At 40.2% G+C, this 19,985-nt stretch overlaps 1 protein-coding gene across 1 annotated transcript in view; it reads left to right on the forward strand.

Annotated features, from left to right (window-relative positions):
* The window catches only part of LOC110956001 (thrombospondin type-1 domain-containing protein 7A), a 196,253-nt gene that overhangs the window by 60,628 nt on the left and 115,640 nt on the right, over window positions 1–19,985 (forward strand). The window contains exons 2-4 of the mRNA XM_022201220.2: window positions 2,557–3,391; window positions 9,493–9,741; window positions 10,940–11,124. Coding sequence (XP_022056912.1) covers window positions 2,557–3,391; window positions 9,493–9,741; window positions 10,940–11,124 — 1,269 coding nt within the window. The remainder of the gene's footprint in view (window positions 1–2,556; window positions 3,392–9,492; window positions 9,742–10,939; window positions 11,125–19,985) is intronic.

Raw genomic sequence — 19,985 nt, forward strand, 5'->3', positions numbered from 1 at the left:
TCATCTGACAGCATCTCAACTTGTCAGTTTTATGTCTGAATGCGCACAATGGTCCCTTTTCCATTGAATTTGTGATGCCAATCTTACTAAATCAGGCCATTTCTTTATCACTTTCATTAAGACACAAGTCTGAACTGCATGCAGTCTCTCACTTCAAGTTGTGTAAAGTGGCTTTTCCACATTTCAGCATCAGTAGTGATCCAACAATAGAGAACAATACATACGGTTTGCTGCCAAAATCATAGTACGTATCATAGAGCACCTTTCACTCTTTGCCCTACAATGTCATATATATTACAAACTGAAATGTCTGTAGAACAAAACTAATGAAATGAGGACAAATTTTAGCAGATCAGAGTTAAAAAGATTCACCAAAAATGAATGTAATCCAGGTTTTGACAAAATGTAAGCAGAAACTCAATGTCAGTTTGCTGAGTATTTCCTTTGGGTTTATTAGTTATACCATGAGACAGCAGCAGAATGCACATGAGTGTCTCCAAAGAGAAAGAGTTGCACACATTTACTGTATCTCAGCCGTTGGAATATTTTTAGTTTACTGTTAATAAAGTAGTAGTTACATTATCATCACACATCCGAACAAAACCAAGCTATTAGTCATTTGGACGCAAAATATTTAATCCTTTGGTTATTAATGCATTGTTATGCGTTTTACTTCACTGGATGTACTTTCCAGTCTTAAATGTATGAGAAATATCACACACATCATGACTCACTGGTGAGTATGTCAGAATGAAGCTATGAGGAAGATTAACCTAAAACTGCAGTAGCTTAAACAGATTAAGGAAGCCAGAAATATTACGCATTTCAGTTCTGAAAGAGTTCAGGCCAGAGATTAATTCATGGAAGACACTCCTTCGTATGTCAGTTTGACACAGATGATGTTTTTGGGTTTCAGTCGACAACCACAGAGGTAAATTAAGCTCAGATCTGAACACAACAAAACAAAACAGGCCCCTATCTGCACAGGGGTTGATAGGGTTTTCGATCAGAATAGTAGCACAAGATTTGAGGATGACCAGGAAAACCAGACATTTTAGTTTTTACAGTTTCTGCTATTAGTCTATGCTTCTCTTATCATCCACCTATCTAATGAAAAACAAACAATGCGTTAATTTCTCAATACTTTGAGATTTTCTTTCTTTATCTGTGGAACTCAGTCCACAGCCCATTGGCTCCTAATAAACATGCACTTCTTAAAAAATGAGTCACAAATATCTAGTTCCATGCTGGATGCTGTATTGTTTATTAAACATCGCTCAAGCAGAAATAAATAGTGAATTTACTGGCGACTATTGTCAACAGTGGATTAATAAACACATTAGGATTGCTAGTGGATATTTATGTTCATTGTAGCGAAGGATTGAGCAACAATGTGGCTCACTGATGTGTTTTGCCTGCTTTTTGACAACAATAGAGCTTTATGCTGCAGAGGAATAAGCACTACCAGGGTTTAGCTACACAGAAACAGATGTATTTGATAGCAGAATCGAGTCATTGTTTTGGTCTTTTAATAGGATTTGTTGACAAAAAGAAGCGGAGAGAATATCTTCAGCTTTATCCTTAAAGGTTAGAAAGCCAGGTATGCTTGAGTCAAGTATTGATAGTGTGTTTTCTTTTTAAAACAATTGTATGGCAACCTCTTCACTATGCCGGTCCTCCTCTCAGACTGTTTGTTGAATCTCAACTGCAGTTAGTAAGTGGGGATAAGAGAAGGCTGTGCCAGAGACTTGTGTACTGTGAAATAAGTTTTATTGATGTTTGTGGCAGTTTCTGCCAGTTGCCAATAGAGCTTGATAAATGCCACAGATAACTCACAGCCCCTGTAAATTGGCTTTCAGACACTTCCCTTTGATCACCCATAATCTCCACTGTTGCACATTGTATTTGTATTACCTAATCATTTCTCCCCGCCCCCATAGCTCTCACACAGTTTTTACCATGCAGTAAGAATCGTTGTCTGACACAAGTGTAACACAAAAGCAAGGTGACATATTATTTTTATTCGATATGGCAAATCTCCTGCACTCACACATCATCTGCTGTGGCTTGCCAACAGCTTTTCAACACATTTTACATCAAGGACCATATTAGAGGAGCATGTGAATTTTCTGTCACCCTTGAAGATGCATTACGTGCTTTTTCTTTATTGACAGCAGGTCAAAATGAGGTCAGTCTCGCTTTAGTATTGTAAGATTAGAAGTTTTTCTTGGTTCCTTATGAATTTTTGTTACAAAACGTACATTTCATGTGGCATTATTGGCCACCATAACCACAGGTGTTTGTCTTGTTTTAACTCAGTGCAATACAACCTTCCACAACATTTGGACTTTTCGGGTTTGAGAAGCATCATTCTTCAAATTTCTAAAAATTAGGAAACATTATGATAAGAGGATGTTTCACCTTTTTCTGTGCAGCGTCTTGATTGCGTTTTGGATTTCCTCTCAAGATCTATTTTAGTGGACCGCACTCTCTCTTGAGATTTGCTGTTTTACATGTTCCCTCGTTGTAATTTGAGCCTGTTCATTTGTTTCCCAGGTCCATGGGGAAGATGCATGGGCAGCGACTGTGGCCCGGGTGGCAGCCAAAGCCGGGCAGTCTGGTGTGCCCATGTGGATGGCTGGACGACGCTTCACACCAACTGTGACCAGGTCCAGCGTCCCTCTAACCAGAGAAACTGTTTCCGTGTGTGTGACTGGCACAAGGACCTTTATGACTGGAAACTGGGTGCCTGGAATGAGTGTGTGCCAGTATCCGCAAGGACCTTTGGGGCTCCACGGCTGTTCACATGCAGTGGAGGCGAAGAGGGCATTCAGACGCGGGAGGTAGGCTGCATACTCAAGTCAGACGGGTCTCCAGCAGAGGATGCCATCTGTGAGTACTTTGAGCCCAAGCCTCGCCTGGAGCAGGCATGTTTGATCCCTTGCCCTCAGGATTGTGTGGTTTCCGAGTATTCACCATGGACCTCCTGCTCCAAAACGTGTGGAACAGGCCTCAGGAACAGAGTACGCAGTGTCTTGGTTCCGCCACTTTTTGGAGGTTCTGTCTGTCCCAACCTAACTGAGTTCCAGTCTTGTAAGCCGGGGCCTTGCACAGGTCCGGAGGGTGTGTACAGTCTCAGGGTTGGACCGTGGAGCCCCTGTGCCCTCCCACAGACCCGGACAACACGGCAAGTCAAACGCAGGAAAGGTAAAGGTCAGGGGCTCAGGGAGCGGGCAGGAGTCAAAGATCCAGAGACCAGGGAGCTTATCCAGAAGAAACGAACCAGGAACCGCCTCAACCGGCAAGAGAGTCCCTTCTGGGACATCCAGGTGGGCTACCAGACCAGGGAGGTGATCTGCATGCACAGGAATGGGAGCGCTGTGGGACGCAAGTAAGTTACATTTTTATAATAATATGACAGAAATTATGCACTTCTTTCTTTTTGTTGCCTTAGTGCTCTTCATTTTCTATATTTTTCCCTCTATGATTGCATATTTTTATGCATTCCTGTGTTGTGAGTACGCCAGCTGCTCCATGTTTTTCTGTGTAGCTTTGATCTTAAGATGTACTGCTCCTTAAGACAGTGGATTTCTAACCACTGAACATGATGCCAGATTTGTCCTCGTGAGTTTTTTTTCTTTTCCTGTCAAGAGGTGACACGTAGGGGAGGATGTTTATCGGCTGCGTCTTTGTCACTGCCGTGCTGTCAGAGCAATGAGGCACTGCTGCCAGTACAGTGTATTTGATGTCAACTTCCGAGAATGGAAGTGGCAAAGAAAAAACTCCTTTTATGGCTGGAGATCAGTCTTAGCCACGGCTTTGTGTTCTGCTCTTCAAAATAAGGCAGTATTTGATGTTTTGCCTGTGGTTTTGAAATGAATGTCTAATCATATACTGCATGAAAAAGTGAGCAAATGAAACGTCACTCAAACTGCTGCCCAAAAGATGTTTTTCTTGCAAAGGTATGAAGTCATGAATACCGTGGACAAGGTTAGTTTTCTTTGCATTTTAAGGTTAAAATAAACTGTACAGGTTGCAAAAAAAAATTAAAAATCTGCATGGCTGCACAACATTAAAAACACGTGGGATTATCATGTGTGATTCATGAGTCAAGTTTAAGAGGTAAAGCTGCAATTATGTAAATAAAGAAATTGGCCAGATAGAGTGTCATTCCATCTCTGGATAAAGGATAAAATAAGTCGGTAATTTTGAGCTGATTTGATCAAAATCCCAAATTTTAACCTGCAGCAAACAAATCATTACTTGAATAGGTCACTGAATTACACCTTCAGGGGGTCCTATTAGCCAGAATACATGCTGTAAGTATATGAGTCCTTTTATAGCGGTAAACCCAAGTGGGATCTAACCTTTTTTCACTGCCGTTATTATTGCTGTCAGCCACACAGTCTGAAAATAAGAAATAAGATACATGAAATGGCTCTCAGTACTCACTCACTCACTGCATGTCTCTCCCCTATTTTTCTACACAGATTTCCTGTCTCTGTCTCCACTATTCTATACATAATAAAAGCAATAATAATAATAATGAAAAAATTCCTCTCATGGAGTTTCTCAGGAACAGATAACAGGTAACTAAACATTGGTGATTGGCACCACCTTAAGTATTGCCTTGGGACTCACTGTAATTTACATGTAACTCAGAAAAAGTGGATCAGTGCAATCCTATTTAGGAGCTTTACGCTTGATTATGTCTATTGAATGAGGATTACTTGGGCACTGAAATATATGATTTGCGAAAAGTTAGCTGTGTGCCTTTAAAAAAAATAACATTTCTGATTTTAGGAGAAACTTGCAGGCTGACGACTGTAGTGAGTTAATGTCTGAAATTAAGTCCGATTTTTTTTTTTTTTAAGTACGTCTGTATATGTTCTCTAGTAACATTATGTGTTGTTTTTGTAACACGGTTATTTACCCACCTCAAAACTTTACATAACTTTGTTCAGACAAAAGGGAGAGTGACCAAAATCAGTCCAGTTTACCAGTAAGATAGATGGAAGCTTATTCTGCGGTTAGAAAAAATGAGGACTTGATGTTTTTACAAGGTGGAGTTTAGACAAAATGCACAAAGACAGTAATGCACCATGATGAGAAACTGAAATGCTAGGTCATGACAAAAAAGGCCAACTTTCGAAATTGCAGCTCACTGCCATTGCACAGTGCATTGAGGCAGAGACGACTCCCTTATGCTATGTGATGTGATGACCCCTCAAAGCATAAAGAGTTTGAAACTGCGCTGCTTATAAAGCCTACTTGTAATTCTGAATTTCTGCTTTTATTGTCATTTAAACTTGCTTAATTAGGTGCTAACATCTAATACAACCATTTGCAACAATTCTTCAGCATAACTTTGGTGAAAAATTCAACCTCTTTAAATCTGGTTTCTATCATCTTGGATATAGTCCCCTTGTGCAGTGACTACACTGCTCCCAGCCCTCCAGCCACACTTTAAACACTCCTTGGTAGCAAAGTGCTTCAGACATCTTCTGCTACACGTGCTGGATCTCCTTCATCTTGTCAAAATGGCAACCCCTAAGCTTGAATTTCATTTTGAAGAGAGGAAAAAATTGCACAGGAACAAAATTAGTGAGCAGTGCAGATGGCGAGTGACGATTGTGTTCGTGCAGCCAAAAACATACTCATGTTCAGTGCACTGTGAGTAGGTGTGTCATCATGATGCAGCACCCAATTGTTTTTGTACAATTCAGGTCATTTACGCCGAATGCTGTCCTCTAGTTACAAGAGAACTCGTCGTTGACATTGACAGTTTCATCCTGGGAGATAAATTCAGTAGATGTGGAAGAAAACGACAAGCATACTATTTTTTTGCTCCCAACCTGTTGTGTCTTCTTCTGTCTTGGAGACTGTTGAGTCTCTGGATCATAGCCACAGACCCACTTCTGGTCTCGACATGAAGGTTTGGTCACGTTGACGGAGATCCTTGAAAACTTTTACACGGTGCTGCTTTTGCATTTCCATGTTGAAATCACAAACGTGCATGACATGGTGTGGTTTCCTCTCAACAGTTACGATGATTCTGATTATGGATCAGGAACATACTGAACCTTTTGAACTATTAGAATATATCCTCTGGTACAATTTTAAATTCAGAGTTCACAAAAATGTTACAAGTCCATAGATGTCTGCTTTTTAGACAGTGTAATTAATTAAAGCTGTAGATCACATCGATGAAACTGGTGAAGCATCAAGAAGTTATCAACAATTCTTTACGCATGCATTGATGTTTTGCCTAATAAACCTCTGATGACTTTATCGCATAACTGTAAGTTAATCAGCTATTCTTCTAAAGAGCTGTGTCTGTGGATCTATCATCTCGTTCTCTGTTCCTCGACTGACAGTAACTTGAAATGCCACTGCTGTTCCCTAGAAACTTGAATTTGGGGCTTTCATAAGGTCTCTGATCTCCTAGAAAGAATCAGTGACAGTGTCAGTCGAGCATGCCTCCATTCATATCACATTTCTGTCACACACCACTTGTACTCTAAGATTTGATCAATTATGTACTAAATCTATTCATTAATGCTTTGTTTGCGCTGAGCTCTCAGCAGTGACTGGGATCAAATATTTCAAAGGAGCCGTGAAAACAACTCACATGCCCTTAGGAGCATAAATATTAATCCTTGACTTGTTTATTTCTTGTTCTAAAATATTCATAGTTGTTTTTGCCACTTTCAGAAAAGTGGAACAAACTTCCCAGTGAAGCAGAAAGCCAGTCATATCCTAGCCAGCCGCTCTGCGAACATCTTGCTCACTTCATTTCTAATTTTGTTTGATGAGCATCTGTCAGTGGGCTGCTTCTTTCTGCGCAGTCCTCAGCATGCCCCAAACAGGCCACTTCCTTATGACTCAGAGTTCTGCATCTGTTTTGTTCACCAGGTTTGCATCATGAAATTTTCCCTGTGCCAGTGTTGGGATATATCACATTACATCATTTAATTTCGTGCTTAGATTCACATATAGTGAACTCATTTCGTGTCTTATCTTTTTTGGCACGAGTTCCTCTCTAAGGCTCTAAAGTTGTAAAAAGGATTCATTAATCACTTGACCCACATAGAATCATGTTTTTAGACCATTTCTCAGTAATGAGTACACAAGTGCTGCAATATTGAGACTTTCTGACCGCCTGTATCTTGTCTGGAAGCCATGGAGTCCATTGTTGCGAGCAACTGTAAAACCTACAGGCTTAAAAATGAGCCTTTTTCAGACATCATCTTACTTATTTAAATAGAGAATGATTGTGTCCCCATTCTGTCTGAATGACTGAGATGAAGAAATAATGACTTCTCTTTGCAACTTTGAAATCTCCACAAAAAATGCTCGGGCATGCACACAACAAACGGCGAAGACTCAAAGGATCCGCTTGCACAGAAAATGGGTCATTGGCTGCATTAGGGGCTTTTTAAAACACAAGAAGTTCCATCTGAGACAGGAAATCGAGCCATCACCCTCAGTGCATCACATTCACTGTTTAAATTCCTTATTGTTTTCCTCCTGAGCAAAATGAGCCGGCATACCAAGTGTGCTTGGCAGAAAAACAAAACTAAGATTTTTGACAGTGTCGTTTCAGTACCACTTCAAAGACCGCAGAGGTGTTTTAATCTGCAAAGACACTGGAGTTAAAAGAAGAAAAAAAGAAACACAGCTCATACTCAGCTCATGCATTTCCTGATTTATACCCAAAGTCTGACTTGCTGGAGGTGAAGTGTGGTGGCAACGTCTAAATGAGAGGTTTCTAAATGAAGCAGAGCTGTAATTAGCACTAATAGCTCGTCAGCTGCATCGCCTCAAGGGGAGAGACATCCAGACTGAGTAGCAGAAAGCAGTCGGCTTTAGTTAGAACAAATTTCTAATGATCTGGAAGGGACCCATAGAGGACGGGTTATTCATTACATCTAAATGCTGTTTAGATGATCAAAAGATGCGTGTGAATGACGGATCAGAGGTTGTTTTTGTTGTCTTAGCACTTAAGACTTATTGACACACACACACCATGCCAAGCCACTTCCTCTTTTACTCTTAATGTGAAATTGATTATGCAGTATGTATGTAAATGAGAGCAACTAATGCCAGTGTGACATCAGTGAAGGGCAGGCAGTTCAAGGCTTTGCACAGCACACATAATGTCATATCTGTTGCTCTGTTGATGCAAAAACCTTAAAACCGTAAGACATCTCGGCACATTGACAGTGAAATGGCAGTCAGAGGGAACTTAAGGTTTTGACTCCACTGTAGTGAGGCTTTACCAAGTGTCTAACTGCATCCTTCTTGAAGTGTAGTCGTGAGATGATTATGGATCAGTCAGTTTTGTTTTATGTTTTTAAAATTATTACAGTTATCTTCAATTTACTGGCCACAACATTAAAAACACCAACAGGTAAAGTTTGTAACATTGATCATCTCATTACAATGCGATGTTTTGCTCGGAAAACCTTTGGTGTTGACATGCATGTGGATTTTTCTACGGCTCATCTAAACACTGTTGCAGACTAAACACCCAACTCCATGCCGCCAGCAGCCTATCCCAGCAGGACAATGCACCTTGCCACACTGTAAAAACTGCTCAGGAACAGCCTGAGGAACACAACAAAGAGCCTGATACCAATATGATAAAGCATCTGCAGAATGCACCAGAACAAGCATGATCCACAGAGGAACCGACAGATCTGTAGCCAATGTCCTGCTGCCAGACACAACAGCACACTCCCAGAGGTTCCATGTCCATGCCCTTATTTTAGCAGCAGGGGGGAGCTAACACGGTATTTGGCAGGTGGTTTTACTGCTGTGGCTGATTGGTGTATTTGCTAAATATGGCAGTGCAGCCAGCAGCTAATTAACTTAGTGAAGCATAAAGTTCCTGGCTTTGTTTAGAGATTATACTCTGCCTACCGACACCTTCAATGCTCACTAATCAACATATTGTATCTTGTTTGTTTCATCTGCAAAAATATCACATGTAAAATTGGGACGTTGTGCTTTTTATTGGGAGTTATGTGCTGGACTGTATCTAGGTCTCAAAACCTGGCATGTTCCTGTCTAGTGGTCTTGTTGGAGTTCCAAGTTGTTCTGAAAAGTCAATAGACTTCAAGTTGAAATTGTATTTTTAAAACAATACATCAGTAAAGACTTCAAATATATGACATGCAGTGTGTTTGACCCAGGGTTTAAACTGGTGTGTCAATGGTTTTACTCATTCCTTCTTTGATCATCTTGCTTTTGATAGTATTGCATGTGGAAATATTTTATGTTTATTTTGTTTAATTCAGTAAATACTAAACTGAAGCTTGACTGTAAACAATCATTATAAAAGTCAAAATGCTATTACATACTTTCCTAAAGAATGTGTTTTCTTTCTAAAATTTTTTACATGGAATGACATTATTTTTTATCTGATTATGAATAATCTTTACATCACTCCATTTCCTCCTGACACTTTATCTCTTTATCCTTTCCCAGCCTGTGCACAATGAGGGATCTACCACTCACTGTCCAGTCCTGTGTCCTTCCTAAAGACTGCCAGATTACCGACTGGGTCGATTGGAGTCCCTGCTCAAAAACCTGCTTGGACCCCGAGTCACCCAGAGGAAATCGCACTCGGAGCAGACAGGTGCTCCAGTTCCCTGTGGGTGAGGGGGCGGAGTGCCCACCGCTGGAGGAGTCGGAGTCTTGTGAACCTCAGGGTGATGGCGTGCCGCCCTGCGCCACGTGAGTTCCTTCTGGTGGTGGGGAGGGAGGCAGGGAGCACAGCAGGGAGTAACCAGGGGTTTTTGAATTTGACTGTAAGTGTAGATGTGGGTTTCATAGCTTAGCACAGTGTTTCACAGGGATAGAATTGCATGCTGTGTGGTGATAATACCCTCCTCCTTGGTTACAGCATTGTAAAGAACCTGCTATGAAACTCTGCAGGGATTCATTCTGTATTTCAATAAAGCTCAGGAACAAATGAAGTGAAATCAAAGTGTTTGGTGTTCAGCCTGGCTGAGGCTGCACATGCTTCCTTTTGACTTCTCTTTACACACATCACCAAACTAATTTGCTCTTCTGGGTTGGCCCATGGACCGTGTAAGTGTGTGTGTGTGTGTGTGTGTGTGTGTGTGTGTGTGTGTGTGTGTGTGTGTGTGTGTGTGTGTGTGTGTGTGTGTGTGTGTGTGTGTGTGTGTGTGCGCTTGTGAGAGAACTACCATATGGAGATAGATTAGTTTCAGTGCTTGGGGCAGTGCCAGACACAAAGTAAAGACGAATGGAGGGAAACTGTAAGGATATTTGAATCCCAGAAATGCACACACAAAGATAGAAATGCAGATTTGTGGATGGCTCAGTTTCAACTTGAATAACATCTTTACACATCTATCACTGGGGCATAAAAACACTTCCTGCTAAAATCATCTGTGGTAATGTTTGACTTTCTGTCAGGCTTGTCACGTGTTGCCCGTGGTACATTTATTCATCATTTATACATGTCGAAATTGTCTGACAAAATATGAACGTGAAATGAAGAAATTTGTTTAAAACTGAAAGACCTCATGCTTGATAAGACCTGTTTGAGTAGCTCCATGTGTAGTCATTTTATTTTCCATCACTATTTATTGTGGTAAATAATGGGATGGGTATACTGTATCCTGCAGACTGTGATAATGATTCAGAGTTATAAGCAAAAATTGTATACCGCTGGTGACCCTGAAAACCTAATATGTGCTCAAACACAGTTGTTCTATTTTTGGGTAAAGAAATGGTTAAACCAGTAGTTCACCATCCTGTAATTGCATATTGTGCATCAGTAAGGTAAAAAGTGTCGACTAAACTCATTGTAATTATGCAAAACACTTTACTTGCTAAAGTTAGGTTACTCCCACACATGACTCTGTAACTCTTTTCCATGCTTCCTTGCTGTTTGCTTTTCTAGTTACACATGGAGAACCACAGAGTGGAGCGACTGCCGGATTGACTTGTTGCTGAGCCAACAAGACCGTCGGCGTTATAACCTGACGGGGCTTTGTGGAGGAGGCCTGCAGACTCGGGAAGTTTATTGTGTCCAGGCCAATGCTGAGCTTCTAAAATACCTCAATGATCTTCGAGAAAAAGAAAAAGGTAAAGTCAACAATATATGTGACTGTTCTCTTTGTCTGAATTTAGTCACATCCTACATTGGAACATGCTGTTAAAGCTGTGGGCATAATTTTACCTACATACTGTAGGCTTTGGACTGTCAAAAACAGATCTGATGTGACGGCTGTCCTTTCGAGCATAAACCCACTGCAAACTTGCTCAATTCACCAATCTGATATCTGGATTGGCATCAGTGCCAGCACTGATCTTATTATTATGTAGATCAGGTGCTAGCCATGACATGACTGATTAGCTGTAAAGCTAGAGTACGCACAGTACTCAAGGAGCACTTTGTGTTCTATTTATTGGAAGTCGCTTCACATCCTGACAGCAATCAATAAATCAAATGCTCTGATAATACAAAAATAATTTTAAAAAATTGTAAAAAGCTGATCCTGTCGTTGGCTTTGGTCCACAATAAATAATTGGATGACCTACCTGCCTTTCTTGACTATGTGCACTGCCTACCTGTGCACTGTATGGGCGTCACTGCACAGGTTGCTTGAGCAGCCACGTGTTTCTGTGCCAACTAAACCTGCAAAATTTTGCACTGCTACACAAAGCAAGAAAAGAAAGGCAAAAATAATTTGAATAGCTGTATTTATAGAGCACTTTTAAAAAGAAGGGATTATAAAGTGCTTTGCCAGACAAAACAAAAGCAGGATACCCAGAAGGCAATGTAGCAACAATTAAGATAAAGGTAAAACAAATGTAAAAAAAAACAAAACAATATGTCAAAATTAATAAATAGAAATAAAAATTTAAGCAATAAAAAGCCTACAAGGACTAAAAAGACTACATTAAATAAAAGCAAGTCCATAAAAATGGGTTCCAAAGCTGAGAGGCCCTGATGGTAAAAGCACAGCTAATGTTAGATTTAAGGCTGGACTTTAGAACAGCCAGACAGGACCCGTCTGAGGATATAAAGCTGTGAGCTGGCTCTTATTGCATCAGCATTTCTCTTATGTAGCTTTGAAAGGTGATAAGTTGTACAGATTTGCACCAAGTTGTGAATCACAACCTTTACTCTACTGGCTCTATTTCTCAACATTTTCATGCCGTAAAATCATTTACAATAAACATGTTAGAAATGACACATTCCACTACGTCTGCATGCCAAATTTTCCAGATGTTCTCATTTCAGTGTTTTGTTTTTGTGCACTGCTCCTCCTTAGTGATTATTGTATGAGTAATTTGTTAAAGCAGTCACGTACAAGGTTTTTAATCTCAGAGGCCATGTTTCTTCTCTACTGTAACCAAAGTCAAAATGTATATTGCAGCATCACACAGCTCAGCCTGAAACAAATCAGTTAAATTCTCAAGTGCAGCTCAAGTAAATTTGATCAAGCACTGTGGCATGACACTCTTACATCCCTCAATCCCCCACACAGTGTAGAACTGCAGGTCCTTGGTGGATTGTAGCAGATAATTGCATAGATGTTTGTAATAGACATAAGCCTGCATGTTGACTCAGTTCATGTCCAAATATACAATGACAAACAATATTTCCTTTGCAATGATAAACACTTCTTTAAAATAATCTGTCTACAAATATGAGTAAAAATCAGCTAAGGAGTAATAATGTGTAACAAATCATCTAGACATTCAAATTCTTTTATTGATTAATCAAAGGACATTTTATTACACTTTGATGATTGCCTTAGCAATAGAAACATATGAAAAGATAGTAAACTAGGCACGTTTTTGACAAATGACCTATCAAGTAACATACATTAGCGTAATTTTGGAAACTTGTCTAAAATGTGCCTAGTTTACTGTCTTTTCATATGTTTCTATTGTTAAGGCAATCATCAAAGTGTAATAAAATGTCCTTTGATTAATCAATAAAAGAATTTGAATGTCTAGATGATTTGTTACACATTATTACTCCTTACCTGATTTTTACTCATATACAGACTTTTACCTGCCACCTTTTTCTCCGTTGAAACCAAATCACAAGTCACTTAGAACAGGGATTTGTCTGCTCCTGTGTCCTGTTGTTACTTGTCAGTTGTCTCAGTGCAAAGGCCTTTTCACTTGTCAAGCCAGCTTAGAGTCAATGCTGCCCTCTTAAAGATGGTGTTAAAGACATTAGTTGAGACTAAGCTTATGGAGGCCGACCGTGTTGATCGCGTGAGAGACTCGCAAAGTCTGAGAGGAGGTGAGACACCTAGGTGCAACTTCTGTCCTTTGGGGATAGATCCTCCTCTCACGCAACCAGGGGGAGGAAGTTAGCAAGTCTGGAAACATGTTCAAAGAGAATTTTGTGTTAAAATTAGAACGGCATGCATTTTCCAAGCGTTAGGACTGATTTCTGTCTATTATGATAAACATTTCCATCTAAAATGCCATTTGGTTTTAATTTTGTTAATTCGTCTGACATTCTGTTCATGTCAGGATCAGGAATGGTACTTTTTCAAGAAAACACTGTGTGACATGAGTTTCAACACATACATTGAGATAGCAGTTGCAAAAGCCACTATCATAAATAAATATGCTATGTCAGGAGTTTTGGACTTTTTTCTGGTGACTGCTGCCTATATTGCTACATCTATGCTGTTGGTGATTTTTAGGACGTTTTTCATGTCATGATTTTAGGAGACGTCTGAATTTTAAATCCTACTTTCAAAACTCAAATTCAGTTCAGTTAAATTTTATTCGTAAAGCACTACATAAATCATCTCAGGGCACTTTAGATTCCAAGGTCAAAACCTTACTGTGCTTTATTATAGAGAGAGATTCAACAAATCCATGAATTCCCTTGAGGAAACACTTTGGTTATAGTAGGTCATAAAAACTCCCATGTAAAATGAAGAAACTTCCACCAGAATGAGACTCAGGGAGGGCAGGCGTCTACCTCGACTCGTCTCAGAAAGCCTTAAAAAGGATAACAGAGAAAAACAGACTCTGCCTTGCTCGGTTGTTTTTCCAACCAAATGAACCGATGTCACCGCCCACAACACCAAACCTACTCTGGAATAGACTACAGCAGGTTGTACCACACAAGCTAATGTATGCATGTTGTGTAAGTTGTTACAGAAATGGTGTGAGGTTAGCTTAGTTAGTTAGCTGAATTAATATTGCTATGACAACATTTTAGAGTAATAGCAACATTAATTTTGAATATTGTAAGGTAGGTTTAATAAATTTATGGCCCCATTAGATAATCTGATTGGAAGATGCTGAAAGTGTTTCCAAGCAACCAATTTACATATCATTTAAGTCTTTACTTTGCAAAACATGGGTAGTTTATTTGCAGCCTGTTAAAACTAGGGATGCATCTTACTTGCAAATTTAGATATGCATTTAAGAAAAGGTGAATGAACCATTTCCAGGTATAAAGAGCTGCTGCTGGAAAACTTTACTTATTATGTTATGAGGTCTATCATTGTTGTGTTACAGCTTCTGGGGACACATTGCATCAAAACTAATATTTATTCAGATTAATCTGTTGCAGATTTTTCATGATATCGGGCTAAAATTATCTTGCGAGATGGTGAGCTGGCAGTGCATTTGCTCTGCTTCAGCATTGTTTCTCAGAGGTCGAATTGGCTCGGTGGCCCTTTGGTTCCCTGTGTATCAGTACTAATTAAAGAATAATGAGTCTGGCAACCAAGATTTAACAGAGGCAGTTCAGACAAAGCATTTTGTACAATATAAGTATCACCTCATGAAACTCATGTTCTTCCACTGTCTTTATTTCTTCTTTCCAGATGAAGTGCTTTAGGGACTGTGGGGCGAATGGAAAGTTCAGAGCATGAACCTGCAAAACCTGCAGTGATCATAGAACCTGTGTACAGATATAGTTAAAGATTCATATATACAAGCACGTTGAGAGTGGTGTTGCCATGGAGGACTGCACAGAAATGTGCATGACTAGTGTGTGAGAGTTTGCCCGAGCACACACACACGCACAAAGTTCTTATCTTCTTGGCGCAGGATTTCTTCCCCCTCCATAGGGGGTAATCTCACAGCATACCACTGAGACAGAGAAGCAGACAGTGGCTCAGTGAAGTTTGCTGCAACCAGCGCTCTCTTCCTCCCCTGTCTCATGCATAAATATCACCATGCAAAAGGGCGGAAGACACCCTTAGGGCAGGATCTAAAATCAGCTTACCACCTCCTAAATCTTAACCTTAATCTTTATGGAGGAGTAGCTTCGATCTGACCCCAGATCAGTATCTCAGAGCAAGTAATGACATCTCGTATTTCCAACGCCGAGGCTGTGCAAGTTTGGGTTTGGGTTTGCAGGAGCATATGGTGCCCTAAAGCACTCTTTCCCGCCTCGTGAGAATTGATATTTGGGTTATCTTTTTCGATTTTTGACAAGCAGACTGATTTAAAACTCCTCTGTCTGATGAGCTTTATTCATACTGTATATGCAGGTTAGAACAATGTCTTTGGAGCTCAGGTAGGACTTGACAGTGTGACTGACTGGAGTGACAGAAGATACAGAAGAAGTAGTTCTGTATTTTCAAAAATACGCTCATTTGCTTTCTCTGAAAAAATGAGAAGAGAAAATTTATACCAATCCCATGTCGGTGAGTTAAAGACCTGCGCTGTACATTTAGCCTAGCTAAGCATAAATTCTAATAAGAAAGAGAAACTGCTGTCCTGGCTCTCTGAAGCTAAAAAAAATTACCCTTCAAACATCTTTTAAGCTGTCTTGTTTACATGGTGTTTTTTTTAAAATTTATTTATATTTTTACATCTGTACTTAAAGATAATTGTCAAAACTTTTTTTTTTTTTGGGGGGGGGGCGGTTGGAGGAAATGATTTGATAAAGCAATTTATTTCTCCTTTTTGTGAGGAAGTATGGAGTCAGAAGTGATCAAAATTAATTCCAAGGTGGAACAACACCCATTTTTTGCTGCTATAATTTCTCATTAAAAATTCCAGTTTAAGGCTTCGAGTACAGGAAAGAGAAAGCTGCTGGAACTATTTCAGGTAATCCATTCCCAAAGCACCTCTCTGCTGCATCTCCAGGTATAGTGCAGCGATCATATCAAAAAGCAGGTTTAGGTTTCGTTCTATATGCAGGCAGAGTAGCATCAAAACCTGGCAACTCTGCTGTGACAACTGACAAGACTCTGGGAAGCTTCATCCGACAGTGTTTCACCAAGACATTGTTTGTCGCTCATAACCCCCCAAAAGTACAAATTGTAATTTTGTTTTTTTGCACAGCTTAAAAAAACATCTTTATATGTCAGCTTTAGAGGTGTTGGTAGGCATATTTTGGACATTGGGCTAATTGCTTTTCCTGCCTACAGTGTTTAAACTAATTCCAGCCTCAGATTACAGGAGTTTTAAAATCCGAAGAGAAATTTAAATCAGATTCCATCACACACATAAGATAAGGCTGTTGTGCCAGAGGGAGCAAACAGTGAGCAGAGTGCAACCACACATGATCTCGCAAAGGAGCAAATGTAAACAAAATGAAGACTGTAGTGCAATAATTTGCTGTAACGATACTTTGTAGTGAGAAAAACACTGAAGAATACACAGAAAGCGAAACAAGTGTGGATGAAAAATAGTTGGGCAGTCAAGATGTGTTTATTCTTCAGCGAGAACCGAAGGTGACATTTTGACGATCAGTTTTATTATCTGTAACTAACGTTAGCCTCAAGGACTAGAATGTGAGAATGTTTAGCGATGCTTGGCAACAGCGTCCACTGCTCTGGGACCTAGTGTGGAAATCATAGCCGTCCAGAGATTCAAACCTAAATGTCAAACACCCATCCATTTTCTTCTGCTTACCTGGGGTCAGGTAGCAATGGCAGCAGGCTAAGCAGGTCCTTACAAATGTCCCTATCCCCAGCAACATTCTCCAGTTGCTCCTGGAGGATCTCGAGGTGTTCCCAGGCCAGGTGAGATATGTAACCCCTCCAGCGGGTTCTGGGTCTACCTCAGGGTCTCCTTCTAGTTGGCCGGAAAACCTCTCCCCAGAAGGCATCATAATCAGATGTCGGAATCACCACAGCCAGCTCCCAGCAACTCTGCTCTGAGCTCCCTCTGAATGTTTGAGCTCCTCACCCTATCTTAAAGGCTTCAAACATGTTTGCTATTATCACGGCGACCCTGAAGATTTTGCAACCCACTCCAGAGTTAGAAGTCTGGATTTTTAAACTCCTCACATTGCAAAATAATCTGGGCTGAACATCACTTTAACCCAAACCAAGGTTCCAAATACGATTTTCCCCGAGTGTCTGCCCGTAGCTTGAGCATGACATGACTCAGACATGACTTCACTTCTGTACTAAACACAGAGATGACACTTAAATCATTAAAAGATATTTTACAAAATGTTGAACCAATCTTTTAAATGCTTTGGAATCCTACAACTACAGTGCACAAACGGGACCAGTGCTCATATTTAGCTTTATTAACTAGCTGCCATGAATACAAAGAAGTTAAATTATGGCAAACAGCCATGATAAGTCTGCTGCTCATAAGTCAAAAAGACTGTAATTAGATTTTTCTTTCTTTCTGCTTATCCTGCAACACGAACATATCCAACCTTGTATGGTTACCAAAAGTCCATGTGGCTTTTGTTCATTAGCTATGGGTCTAATTTGACCATGTCAAAACAAATGAAGCACAAACAACAATTATTTCCCACGACTGCTCAGACCAAAGAAGACGGATTTTATCTACATTTAATTGTAAACAAGTCTGGAGTTGTTATGTGCGGCACTCTGCGGCCTCTCCTGCTGTTGCATTAGTCTCTGCTTGTCTCTGCTCAGTCGGTGTGTTTGTGTGATAGTGCCTCCCTCTCCCCAGTGTGTGCGTAGCTAATAGCACTATCTCCCCTGTAATTGCAGCAGGTCAGACCCAAAGACAGCAGAAGCCTAGTGTCCCCCCTCTCCTCTCCATCACCTTCCAGATTACAGGTAGGTGTTTTTAGTCACGCTGATAACGAAGCCTGAGCCTCTCCCCTGATTTATGCCTCCCACGTCTTTTTTCCCCCCTTTCCCTCCTCTTCACTCACTTCTATTATTTCTCTCCTCTCGCTGACTTCTTACACTGTACTATCCTTGTCTCCTCTGCTCTTCCTCTCACATTGTAACCGCTCCTCTTTTAACCTCTATCCTTGTTCTCTTTTTCTTCTACATTTATCCGTCTTCTTTCTTTGTTTCTCCTCACCTGTCCTCCATTATCCCCATGTCTTCACTTTTCCTTTTATTGCATCTTCTCCTCTTCAAACCACTATCTGTGTTCCCTCTCTTCTCCATTCTGCTCCTCTCCCTCTGTCCTTTTTCCACTTCTGGTCCTCTATCATTGTCCCTTTTTCTTTCCTTATTTCCTCTGTTCATCATATCTGCTCTCCTTTCCTCTTCATCTTTCCTCTGCTGTACTCTTGTTTCTTTTCCTCTTTTCTCCTCATTTTTCTTCTGATCTCTTTGCTCTTTCCTCATTCCCTCTATTGTGTACTTGTTTCCTCCTCTTATTCCTTCCCCTCCTCCTCCTCCTCTTTTTTCATTTCCTCTCCCATTACCTTATTTTCTTTTCTATTACTTTTCCCCGTCTCACCTATCCTCTTCTTCTTGCTTCTCCTGTCCTCTTCTTGCTTACATTCTCTTCTTTTTTTTACCTTTTCTTCATCCATTCGCTTCTCCTTCCATCTTCCCTTCATCTCCTTTCCTCTTCTCTGCCTTTTCACTTTTCCTCGTCTGTACTCTCCTTCTCAGCCCTTGCCTCTTATTTTTTCCCTTGTTTTATCTACTATCTTATCCTCTAACTCTTTTCCTACTTGCTCTCTTTCTCCCTTCATCCTCTCTTGTCCTCTATCCTTGTTTCCTTTATTTTCTCATCTTTCATTCTGTCCTTGTTTCCTAATTCCTTCCTTTCCTCCTTTTTTTTGTTCCATTTGCTCCCATTTACTTTCCTGTCCTCTCTTCCTTCATGCCTTCCTTTCTCCTTCGATCCCTTCTTTTGAAGATAACATGATACGCAAAGAAATTTAATCTCAAAGAAATAATTCAAAGTACTGATTTTAACATTACATTAAAGCCTTTCCCCTGCTGCTGTGATACTTTGGTTTTTGGAATATAGTTAAATGTGTACAACATACAAATTTCAACAAAGATACAAGCCCAGGCTGGTGCTTTTTACCCAGAGTGCTCAGTGTGTTGCCAAATCCAGCAAAGGGACGAGGAGTATTACAACGAAATTCTGAATAAAAAGAGCCGGGCAGAAGAGTTAAAGCTTAGACTGGAGGAAAAACTTTACTTCTCAAACAGAATATAGAAAGTGAGACACAAGACATCCTCCTCCACTGCAGACAGTAAGCTACACTCATATGGGGGATTTTTTCCCTCCGTTGTCAGTTCTGCACAATGGGAAAATGAACTCATCGGAGAGTGCACTATAAAATGGACTAACGGAGAAGCAGGATATAGAGATATTTTTTTCTCTTCATCATACAGACACCGATACTCTGTTGGTCCTCAATTTTGTATTCACAAATGGATTGATGTTAGAAGATTGAAGTCAGTGTAGTTCCCCAATAAGACGTGGATTAACGGTGGCTCAGCTAACTCAGTGTTTGACTTGCAGTGTATTTGTAAGAGGAATTAGCCATTTTGCATTTCAAAAGCCCCTCTTGCCTTCCCCTGTACAGTTGTGAGGGAATTATGACTCGACTCTCCAGACTATGTGAGACTTTAAGCGCTTAGATGTCTTGTAGGAACAGTTGGAATACAGGAAATAAAATGCTTCAGGTTGAACATGTGAAGGGATTTTTTTTTTTTTTGTATGAATCTCTAAATACCTTCTATAAAAATGCATTTGAAATTAATCACTCAATACTAGAAAAGTGGAGATCAATCCATCCTCACACTTTT

The sequence above is a fragment of the Acanthochromis polyacanthus genome, chromosome 12 (assembly GCF_021347895.1).
Source record: "Acanthochromis polyacanthus isolate Apoly-LR-REF ecotype Palm Island chromosome 12, KAUST_Apoly_ChrSc, whole genome shotgun sequence".
NCBI lineage: Eukaryota > Metazoa > Chordata > Actinopteri > Pomacentridae > Acanthochromis > Acanthochromis polyacanthus.